At 38.2% G+C, this 12,370-nt stretch overlaps 1 protein-coding gene across 14 annotated transcripts in view; it reads left to right on the top strand.

Annotated features, from left to right (window-relative positions):
* Positions 1-12,370, top strand: part of CYRIB (CYFIP related Rac1 interactor B) — a 143,854-nt gene that overhangs the window by 106,317 nt on the left and 25,167 nt on the right. For 8 of the 14 annotated variants that reach the window (XM_061123190.1, XM_061123194.1, XM_061123189.1 and 5 more), the window contains one exon: positions 8,066-8,148. In XM_061123190.1, the coding sequence (XP_060979173.1) occupies positions 8,076-8,148 (73 nt within the window). In that variant the 5' untranslated portion in view covers positions 8,066-8,075. Of the gene's footprint in view, positions 1-7,079; positions 7,163-8,065; positions 8,149-12,370 lie in introns of those variants that run through there. The other 6 variants (XM_061123198.1, XM_061123202.1, XM_061123187.1 and 3 more) reach the window with 2 other exon arrangements.

Here is a 12,370-nt window from a genome sequence, read left to right on the forward strand (position 1 = left end):
GTGTTAGAGAAACTGCAGCAGGCTGTTGTGGAGAATGATGGGAGGTGAGGCTGGAGTGAGTCAGGGAAAAGTCATGTCGGGTTTTGTACAACCTGGTAAGGAGTTTGGATTTTATTCTGAGTGTAGTAGTAAGCCATTGCATGTTTTTGAGTGAAGTAGAGATGTCCATTTGTATTTTTGAAAGATTGCTTTGCCTCAGAGATTGTAGTAGGAGGCAAAGGTAGAAGCAGTTAGGAGGCTTTTAAAGGCCTCCTGGCAGGAGGTGATGGTGGTAAGAAGCAGGCTGCTGAGCAGTGAAGGAGGTGAGACGGGCATCCTTTAAGCTAATGGTGAAAGTGTATTAGGGAGTGTCAGTTATGTCAGATGCTCCTGACAGGTGAAATAAGGTGTGGACTTGAGAGCTGATCGTTGGAATTAGCAATGGGTGTTACTTGATGACCTTGCCAGAGCAATTTTGGTGGTATAGGATTGGGCAACAAGCGAGGCTGGAGTGGACTTAACAGAGAAATAAAAGACACTGAGTGTAGGCAGCTCTTCGTAAGGAATTTTCCTGCACAGAGAAGCTGGAAATAGAGTGGGAGCTGGGGAGGGAAATAGTATCAAGATGAGTTTTTGCTTTGTATTAAGATGGGAGAAATAGCTGCATGTATGCCAAAGAGGAGCATATAGAAGAAGAATAGCCGTAAAGCAGGAAGGAAACTCAGGTGAATGTATTACCCTAAATGTCACATGAAGAAAATGTTTCAGGAAGGAGCAAATAATAAATTGGGTCAGAGGCTATTAAGAGGTCCAGTGAGTTGAGCTGTGAGAATTGGCCTTTGGACTTTACCAGATGCAGGTCTCAGTGAGCTTAACAGAGAACCAGCTTCCTTGTAGTAGTAGTGGGCGTAAAAGCCAGACTGGAATGAGCTGAGAGAATGAAAGGTAGAAAAATAGGAAGACATAGTTACAGACAGCTCGTTTGACAGGTTGCTATAGGGAGGATGGGCAGGATGACACGGTTGTAGAGAGGGTGTGAAGGGCTGCTTTTCATAAAGCAGGGAGAACAGGCCCCTGAGGGAAGGGCGTCTGTCAGGAACAGGTGCAGAGGAAAGCAAGTGATTGTTAGTGAAATAAGGGGGTAGAAAGGACAGTAGGTGTTTCCTTTTCTTGTTTATTTGGGGGGTAAAAATATAAGGAGGTCATTTCTTCGAGTGAGGATGGAATATACATTGGTTGAGGTTTGAGGCGATCTTTGTTAAAAGCCTGTGGAATAGTCAGCTGGTAGCGGTGGGGAGAGGAGAGTAGGATTGCTCAGCTAACCTGAGAGTGCGCTTCTTGTCCATGGTCACACATTTAATGCAGTGGCTCTTGACTGGGGGCAGTTTTGCTCCCTGGGGAATAGTTGATGATATCTGGAGACCGTGTTGGTGGTCACAGCTGGATGTTGGGATGATACCAGTTGTCTAGTGGGTAGCGGCCTGGGATGCTGCTAAACATCCTACAATGTAGGGAACAGCCCTCAAACAAAGAATGACATGGTTCACATGTTAATAGTGTCAAGTTTAAGAAACTGATTTATAGTGACTCTTGTCAGTATGTTTGAGTTTTCCTTCTTTCTTCTCCCAGCAAGAAGCATTTATTAAATTTATAAACTGGATGTGAACAAACCTGACACTAACCAGAGTCACTCAGAATGTGCTAGGTATGCTGAAGGAGAGAGTGGGCACTGTGATGGGAGATAACTGGGCAGGGGTACAGCTGCTGTTGGTAAGGTTAGGGACAAAGGCCTCTCTGAAGAGGGGGCGTTTGAGGGGAGGCCTGAAGGGCGAGGGGCTTCCCCAGTAGCTCAGTGGTAGAGAATCCACATGCAGTACAGTAGCTGTAGGAGACAGAGGTAGATCCCTGGGTCAAGAAGATCCCCTGGAGGAGGGCATGGCAACCCACTCCAGTGTTCCTGCCTGGAGAATCCCATGGACAGAGGAGCTGGCAGGCTACAGTCCATAGGGCCGCAGAGAGTCAGACGCAACTGAAGCGACCACGCACACATACATGCTGAGGGATGAACAGAAGCCAGCTGTGGGAAAAACCCTTGAAAGTAGCATTCTGGGCAGAGGAGACAGCATTATAAGACCCACCCTGAGCTCAAAAGGGTAAATGAAGCAGCAGCATCTCTTAGGAATTTTCTGGAAAGAAAGATGAAATAGCACATTAACTGTGCCATGTAGTTGTGTTTCCAGGGGCTTCTGTTACTCTAGGTAAGGACACTTCTTTTCAAATGTTGTATGGGAGAATGCTCCAATGTATTTATTAAATGCCTTTTGTGAGTTCAGAAACACATGTGACAGACCACCGGCCAGGAAGAACACGTTCCTTTCCAGATAAGCTGCCAGTTTTGAAACAAACATATAAATAAGAGCTCTTGGTCACAGAATTCCACCAGAAATCTTGCAAACACTTGAAGTAAACTATATGTGACTTCTGCATATTAAATTTCTTCTTAGCTTATTTAGTAAATATTTATAATATTTAGTTTAAATCCAAGAATCACAATAAAAAGCAAATCAAAAGGAAATTCTTTACTTTTTCCTCCTGAATTCAGATTGTCAGACTTAGAGTTTAGCATTGTAAATAGTAACTTTTATTATTTAACTTTGAAATAGTGCCTCTCAAGTCTATCAGAATTTTGGACCAAGTTTTATATAATGTGAAAAATCTTTTATATATTTTGTGTCAGGTTCATTTATTCATCTGAAATTCAGAGATCATATTAGAACTCTTTTAGATGCAAATGACAGAGGCCCTGCTCAACTAAAAAGGTAAAAGGGACATTGATTGAAAGAAACTAGGATGTCTTAAAACCAGAGGAAAATCGCGCAACTGAACTGAGGCAAGTAGCAGCAGCTGAAATGTGGGAACAAAAAGAATGAGAAACGAAGGACTTGAGAACACGTCGCGTGACTCTCAGCAACATGTTGGCTTGTGACAGAGTGGCTTCCTCAAGGGCGGGAAGCACATGGGTTCCAGAGTCTCACGTGCACAGGTTCTGCCACTGGGAACAGACCCTGTGGGTCAGTCAGATCGTTCTGATAGCAGCCGGAGCAAGGGCAGCGGCTGCTCTGCCAGGTGTGGTCCTGAAGGTTTTGCTTCCACTGCATTAACCCGTTTAATGATTTTTATGAACCCTATGCAGTGGAGGTGGTTATTATATATATTTCACAGATGAGATGGAGAAGGAAATAGCAGCCCACTCCAGTATCCTTGCCTGGAAAGTCCCACGGACAGAGGAGCCTGGCGGGCTACAGTTCATGGGGTCACAAAGAGTCGGTTATGCCTGAGCACACACAGATGAGTGAACTGAGGCTTGGAGAAGTGAGGAAGCTTGACTAAAGTCACAAAGCTTAGAAGTGGCAGAGTTGTCGGGGTGGGGTGGGGGTTAAACCCTGGCAGTCTGGTACCCAACAGAACTGACAAATACTGTTATGTCATAGTCACTGAAAGCAGTCACATTGAGGAGATGGAGAGGGAAATGGCACCGACTCCAGGATTCTTGTCTGAAGCATCACACAGACTGAGGAGCCTGTCCACGGGGTTCCCTCACGTCGGATGCGACTGAGCAGCAGCATACTCATAGGTATTGAAATCAGTCACACTGAAGATGGAGAGAGTTGTTTTTTTTTTAACTGTAAACTATGTAAGACAGCAGGAATATGGTTTTAATTTTTTTGTTTATTATTTAAAAATAATAAGCTTCTGGTGGCTCATAGGATAAAGAATCTGCCTGCAGTGCAGGAGAACCCAGGTTCTCTGAGTTGGGAAGATCCCCTGAAGAAGGGATTGGCTACCTGCTTCAGTATTCTAGCCTGGAGAGTCCCATGAACAGAGGAGCCTAGCAGGCTCCAGTCCATGGGGTCCCAAAGAGTCATACAGGACTGAGCGAGTAAAACTTTGACTTTATTAAAAGATAGTATGTAGTGTAGTGTTAAGTCAGTCATGTCTGACTCTTGGCAGTTCCATGGATTGTAGCCCACCAGGCTCCACTGTCCATGGGACTCTCTAGGCAAGAATACTGGAGTGGATTGCCATTCCCTTCTCCAGAGGATCTTCCTGATCCAGGGATCGAACCTGGGTCTCCTACATTGCAGGCAGATTCTTTACCGTTTGAGCTACAGGGAAGACCATTAAGAGAGAGGACAACTGATAGTATTATAATGAACCATTTTCAGACCTTTGAAAAATTCCATGGGTTTTTGTTCAAAGAAACACATGATGTAGATTGTCTGTGTGCTGTGCAGTTTGCCCCCAGGAGACATTTGCCGCTCTCCAGGTCATTTCTGTCTGTCACAGCTTGTGTGGTGGGATAGTTAGTACTGGCATCTCGTGTATAGAGGCCCGAGGTGCTGCTGAAGACCTTCCAGTGTGAGACCGACCCCTCTCAACAGCGGCATGAACGTGAAAGTCTCTCAGTCGTGTGTGACTCTCTGTGACCCTGTGGACCATACATACAGTCCATGGAATTGTCCAGGCCAGGATACCGGAGTGGGTTCCCTTCTCCAGGGGATCTTCCCAATGCAGGGATCGAACCCAGGTCTCCTGCATTGCAGGCCGATTCTTTACCAGCTGAGCCACCAGACTCGGCCCCAAATGTTAGTAGTCCTGAGGTTGAGAAACCTGTATTAGATAAACTGGGCCATTTTCTAACTAAGAGTCACTTTTTGGGATGAAGATGTGAAAAGGATTCTGAATCTTTGTGTACTTGGGAAGAGTGAATAGGTCAAGACCAAGTATGATGCTGGGTGACGGGTGTTAGTGGCACGTTAGGCTGGGGTGCCTCGAAAGAAGGACTAAGTAGTGGAAGAAATGCACTGAAGGAGATGTAGAAAAATGGAGCAGATAAACTTGGCTAGTTTCAGTATTTTCCCTGAGGATCACTGTGTGCATCCAAGTGCTAAGGTGAGGACACTTAGATCTCTGTCTTCTCCCTCTTTCCTCTACCTGGTGGTGGTCTCACAGGACTAATTATAGGGCAGCATTTTAGCAATACTCTTGACAGAAGTGGGCCATGGGTTTTGCGATTTAAAAAGTGTAGTTTGTATTAAAAGAAACAGAGCCATTTTTTTTTAAGTTACTTTGTGAATTTTGGTTTTTACCACAGGGAACATTTTAATTGGATGCTTTCTGTGGGCCATACACTGTGCTAGTAAATTGGTGTTTAATCTCATTGAGCTCTCATGATAGCCTTTTAAGATGGTTACTGTGACATGTGTATTTTACTGGGGAAAATGAGTCCCAGAAAAGTTGACTACTATCCTCAAGGCAAACAGCTCTTTAGGTAGTTAAACTTTTGATTTGATTCCATAGATTAAGCTTTTTTAACAACAAATGGCGTGCTGCCTTTTCCTCTTAAAGACAGTTACTGTCCTTTCACATGCAGATTTTCCATCTATGGTTTAAGTTTTGATACCTGTAGGTAATTCTTTGTATATTTGGTCTTAGTTCTTATTAGTGACAGAATTTATACATGTTTGGAAACAGATACTCCATATATATTTGAAACGTTTTGAAAGTTGAAGCTGTGAAATAGTTTTTTCCCAAATGTTCCTAAAAAATTTATTGAATAGATTTAGTAATACTTTGAGGTCATTCTTTGGATGTTTTATTTTTTCTTGTATATAAAAGCTTGGTATTATTAAACTTTTCACAGTGTAGAAGATAATTAAGACGAAATTTTTCTCTTTTAGTTTTAATCTCAGACAGTCCATCTGTGTCATACATTGTACAAAATCCTTTCAGTGAAATTCTGTGTAATAGGAATTTTAGTATCAAAAATAACATAGATCCCTATTGCTGCCATACGGGGCATTATTTTAAGAGATGGGTCCCTTCATTGTTAACTGTTGTTGTGAATAAACTAAGCTGCTTTTAACATTTCTAAGAAGTGTATTCCAGTTCATCGGACTTTGGTCTGTAAAGTGAGTAGCCATCACACGCAGACTCTGATTTCCTCTTTGGGAAGCTTAGAGTTAGGAACGTATTGCCAGTGCCCAGAGAGTAGGTGGAGGAAGGGAGCACCGCGCAGGACACTGGTGTTGACTCTTTCCAGACTTTTTTGTAATAGGGCTCAAGCAATAAGGTGTTTTCTTTCATCGATAAAAATATTGTTACTTTGTATTTCACTTCATTTACCTTTACCAGAGCTTCCATATTTGGAGAGAAAGTATGGAGCTTAGAGGAGGGGAGGGGATGATCTGTTGGTGGTGCCTTAGACTGCCTTCCCTATAGCTGCTACATCTTCAAGGTGTGAATCTGATTTCCTGGAGGATCCTGACCCCTCCTTACACCTTCATCCCCACTGAGTCATGGCAAATTCTTGGGCAAGGTTTACATCAGTGCATTATTTTTCCTCTGCAAAGTTAAAGAATTGTAATATTTACTGGCTCCCTTTGTGTTGGTTTGCTGTGTTAACTTCTAAGTTACATACTTTGTGTACAGTTGATATTGTTGAATAATCAACCTATGAGTTAAATAATAAAAAGTTTGATTAAACTTAGAAATATAGAAAATGTAGAAATACTGGTTTATGTATGGTAAAATTTTAAAAATGAGTCATTAATTGATATCTCCCTTCAGTCTTTAATGGTTAAGTGTGGTTTGAATACTGTCTTCCTTATACTCCTAATAGGATTTGCTTCTACAAGAGGGAAAATACCCCAATATTTAAAAATAATGGTCTCAGTATTTCCTTAGGTGAGAAATCTATTCTTAATGTTAATTTAAATTGAGAATATATGCCTTAAGCATTTTAAAGGAGTAACACTTAGCATAGATGTTAATGAAATGTAACTATTGTAAGTTAAATGTAAAAATCTAATCTTTCTTTTCAGTTTTGCTTTATGTAAATTTTTGGATATATGGAAAAGAGGGACAAGAGCTATAAACTCATAGCCAAATGTGCTTTTGTTGTTCCAAATTTTCAATGCCAGAAGCATATAAACCTGCACCTGTTGGTAATTATGAGCAAGCCAGCCTTTGCCGAATCCCAGGCCTCTGCTTAAAACTTTTTTACTGGAACTAAACAATGTTGCCATTTTTATTTTTAGGTTTGCTGGCATGGGTAATCTCATTAAGGTGCTAACCAGGGACATAGACCACAATGCAGCACATTTTTTCTTGGACTTTGAAAGTAAGTCTCATAGCCCCTCACGGCTGGTGCATAATGGTAAAGGTGAAAGATAATACTCACACCACAGTGAAGGCCAGCTTTGTTAATAAAATCACGGGGATCACACAAAATTTGCATGACTTTTTTTCTTAATCGTAGGCAAACATCACCATCATATGTATAATTTAGTTTTTCATTTGCCGAATCATGTTGAGTGTGTAGCCAGTGCTGTCCTTTCATTAGTCCATGAAGCAACTAGCCTTATGATGAACATTCTAATAGTATGCCTCAGTGACTGCCCAGCAATCTGGTTGCTTATAACCCTATAGTAATTCTATTCATATGAAGAATCAGAGTTGTGCTGCATATCCAGAATCAATTCTTTAAATAACTTCCACAAATTATTGAGAATCCAAATTCGATTAGAAATACGTGCTTTGTTGAATGGCATACAGGAAGTAGTCTGATATTCTGCTACTCTTAAGATGAAAGCAAAGGTGAGCTGTGGCCGAAATTCTTAATATTTGGCTTTAAAATAAATTGTTGTTTCAGTGCAATATTAAACAAGATTACCTGTGAATAATTCTTGATCAGAAATTTCTTTTTCAGAATACTAGCACTATTGGAATACTTAAAGAATTTTTCATTATAAGGCCGTTAATGAAACTTGGGAGAATTTTAAGAAGAAGTAGAGCAACAGTTGAGCCACTGTGTACAGGAAAACTACATTTCACCTCTAGGTCCTCCATGTCAGCACCTGGAGAGCCCGCTTTGCTGTCTGCCCGAGCACAGTCTGGGTAACCTGAAGGACGAATTCATGGCCTAATGAACATTTTCCCTGTTACGATTTTTTTTTTAAGTTAAATTTCAGATGTTCTTCTTTATAAAGGGATATTTTCTCTTTTCTCATTCTTGTCTTGACAGGTACCTTAACATGGGGAATCTTCTTAAAGTTTTGACATGCACAGACCTTGAGCAGGGGCCAAATTTTTTCCTTGATTTTGAAAGTGAGAAGATGATTTTATATCTATTTTTCTTTGCCTGCAGTAGACTGCGTTTGTCTTGCACTAAATGAATGTTTCCACTTTGCCATCTTTTTAACTTTTGCTTTGCATGACTGAGCTATGAATTGTTTGAGTAAAACTTCTTGTGCCTTCTAGAACTGGAAGTCATATTTTATAGATTAAATTGTGATAATGTTTTTACTTGAATTTTTATAAGAGATTTATATCTCTTAGTTGGACATTAATTTATAATTTGAGATCTCTAGTAAAAACATTTGAGATGCTCTGAAAACATTTTTATGAAGAGATTTTGGTGGAAAGGATATGCTTCTTCAAGATTTGTTAATTAGAAGCAATATTTTGGGAAAATTTTACTGTAGTTGAGAAAAATTGATTAGGTTTCAATTACTCTATGTACCTATTGAAATAATTTGAATACAAAATCTGTTCATGAAGGCCATTCAAAGCTCAGTAGTTTGGGCATAATATTAAAAGGTAAGTGTGAACCTTAATTATTTAATCTTTGCAGATAACTGATTTTAAAAGTTAAATTTATTATATGTATTTATTTCAGGAATTCATTTTTTTTCTAACTCTAAATAAAAAGAAAAATAATGGGTTCACAGACCTTTAAGTAATTTGCCTTCTGTTTGTTTTATGTTGCATGACCTATTGTAATATGGTCTAAGAGTGGCAGGTAAGTGTCATTGACCTCTGTGCATGTTGAAAAGCTTTTGCTTTTTTGGCTGGCAGTATTGCTTTAGCTTGTCTGGTTGTCAAATTGGGAACAATGATATTCAATTGGTGTTTTAGTGTGAATGTTGCTATTTTAACTGATCATTAGAAAATTGTTAGGAAAGGGTGAAGAGCCTTTAGGTTATAAATCACATTACCACTTGCATTTTCATCTGAGATTAAAACGTTTGAACAGATTTTTACATATTTAAGATATTTGATGAGTTTTAAAACATTCCTTAAATCCCCCCAGAGATGTTGCATTTTTTCCATCAACTTCAGTTTATGTGATATTATACAGTTCATCCTATTTTATGAATAATTTGTATTTTTTTTCTTTAAATAAGGACAGATCATATAAGCACATTAATTTATAGTTTGTCTCCATTTGATGGGGCAGTCTGTGGTCTCTGATATTTTTCCACTTTTACTACATTCCTATTGATGTTTCATACTGACAGTTTGCATACTCTGCAGGCCAGTGAAGAGTAGTAATGTCAACATCAGGACCATATTGTTTGGTTTTTAGGGAACGATGTTATTGAATGTTAGTTTTCTTGACCCTTCTCAACAATTTAACAATGCTATTTTAAATGCATGTTTAGCATGAATTTTAATCAGCTTGGGGATATTGAGCAGTTTGCTGATTTGAGGATTATTCTTTCAGATGAGGCAGCTTACATTAGAGCTGTATTTTAGTTTACTTGCATCTGTTTCAAACTTGCTGTTGTATATTTTTCTGCTATTCTGTCTCCTTTTTATCTTTGTCTCAAGTTCCTTACATTTGCAGAATCTTGGCTTTGATACAGTCAAGATCTTGTTCAAGACTTGGCACTTGATCTTTTTATAAACCTAGCATTATGTTGTGGTCAAGTGAGAAGCATGAATTTACTATAGTTTTCAAAATATTATTTGATCTTGGTTTTCTAATCTGTGGGGGTTTGGATCATTATCCTTAAGTTTTAAATAGCTAATGTAGTAGCAGGAGGAGGTTAAGATTAATAACAAGAATAACCAACAATGAAGAGCTACATATAAAGTGTTAACTTCCTAAAGGCAGATATAAATTAAGTATTTGTTGCTTATATCAGCCAATGTAAAACTTTTGACACTTACTGGTAACCTATAAATGAAATGTAGTGAAAACAGACTGCAAACTAGGTCAGAGTTTGTCCCTGTTAATTCTGTTACATTTTGTAAATATGTTTTCTTTTGAATCTAATATCAGAGTTGTCTTATTCAGTTTTATCTCTCATCTATTTGCATATTTATCTTCTTTTTGGAAATGTGCATTTGTAAAAGTGTATTTTATCATTCAGTTATTATAGTGACCCCTTGAAACTTCTTTCTTCCTTTTTAACTGTTTTATACCAGATTCAAAATTGCCAACACAGTTGATTTGCCAGTTCATAGGTTGATGAGAATAAAGTCATATTCTGTTATTAAACAGTGTTTAATACATTATTTATTTCTAGATAAACTGTAATATTTAGGTTACCAGAATAATTTAGCTTTACTCTTATCATCATTCTAATTGGTTAAGCCTACCATCTCCATGTATCTCCATGGTCGGGCAGCTATAGAAACAATACCATACAGACAGATATATTGGCATTTTGCATCAAACTGTATAAAAATTAACTATTCTAGTAATTTTGAACTATGATTTAATGGACCCCTATATTTTACAAAATGAAGACTGTCTTTAAAGTACATCATTATCCCTTAATATATGTGCTTGCACACACACAGTTTTTCACTTCAGCTTGCCTCGTGTGTGCCAGCCAGTAGATACTGGGGATGCCAAGATAACTAACAAACAACCCTCACCTTTGGGGAGTTCTCAATCCAGTAGAATAGATAGAAATGCAAGCTAATTATTTATATCATTCAAAGTATATAGGTCAGGAAAGGGATTAACTTTACCTGTGAGTGGATTGGACACGATGGAAGAATTCCTGACGGTGATATTAGAGTTGGGTTGTGAAGGGTGATAAGAATGTTTCGTGCTAATTTAGTGCAGGATGTTGTGGAGAAAAAGGAACAACATGTTTTTTTAAAAAAAAGCCTTGAGGCATGAAATGACATTCTGTGTTCAGTGAAGTGTATTATCTACTCGAGGTACTAGAAAGAGGGTCTTTTTCTTAAAACAAATTATCCCTATATGATTTTATTTTAAGAATAGTGGTTTAATTAATATGTAGAGTTGCCCCATAAAATTTGGTGGCAGTTATGCTAATGACAGCATATTAAAAGCACTGAATTGGGGCCTGTACAGTCTCTTCTAGTTCTTGAAATTTCTTATTTTATGATAACATTGTTAATTTATAGCTCATTCTAATGACAGGTCTTTAGCCTGAGTAACTACTTTGTGTACTAGTTCACGCAGTTGTCTCTTGCGAGAAGAGGGACTTTTATGTCCCTTCCCAACCTTAGCAAGGTGCAAGTCACAGAAGTTCAGTATTCATTAGTTAACCTTGATTCATGTAACTCCAGGTAGACCAAATAGGAGAGTAAATATAGGTGGTTATTTGTGAGAAATAGACTCTTACTTTCTCTAATTCTTTGTTATAGAGCCTTTCCACTTAGTCATACTTTTCTTCGAATTCTTGTGTCTTTTGTGTTTCCTGTTCTCCTCTCCCCCCAGTCAAAAAAAAAATTTGATAGTACCCACTCTCTTAGTCTTTTGTTTTTCCATTTTACCTTTTATATATTTTCAGTTGCTTTTGCCCTGTACTTTGAAATTTCTGATGGCATTTTGTTATATTTACTTTTCTAAAATGATGTAAGGTTATATTTGTTTAGATGTAAAAATGCTTTAACACATGCTAGAGCATATTTATGAATCTATACCTTCTCATTCATTCAACAATTATTTATTATTAAAAATCTACTAGGTACTAAGTTTATATACTGAGCAGTGGTATGTACTGTACATACTCTGCCTCAGTGGGATTATAAATATTTACTGTATGAATGAATGAAATTAAAGCAGAAAGACCTCTTATCACAGTTACAATTTTTATGTGACAATTTTTTTTTCCTTTTGTAGCTCATCTTTGCCTCTGTACCATAACAACTTCAATTTTAGCAGTTACTTTCAGTGACTCTTCAGTAGGAAACTGGTGTGAAATTATTAAAATAATTAATTTTACCTTCATATAGTAAGAGCAACTGAAACATGCTTTAATTTCCCTTGAACAGCTTTTAAAACTAAGCTTGATGAGTAATCACTATGCCTACTCTCAGTAGTAGATAACATTTTGCAATCAAGTGGATGTCCTTTTGTTAACTGGCTAAGCTTATGATATGTTTTTCCTCAAGTAATTAAATTTTTCATTTTTTGCTATGAGAAATCAAAGTGACAAGTCTTGGTTGATCCCATTTTGGGGAAAAATGCTTTATTTTATACAGTCCTTTCCCCTCCCGAGTATTTCACCCTTTTGCATGACTTGCTGTCAGTAAAGTAGTGCTTACCTGTCTGCTCTTT

Source organism: Dama dama, chromosome 21 (assembly GCF_033118175.1).
Source record: "Dama dama isolate Ldn47 chromosome 21, ASM3311817v1, whole genome shotgun sequence".
Classification (NCBI taxonomy): Eukaryota; Metazoa; Chordata; class Mammalia; order Artiodactyla; family Cervidae; genus Dama; species Dama dama.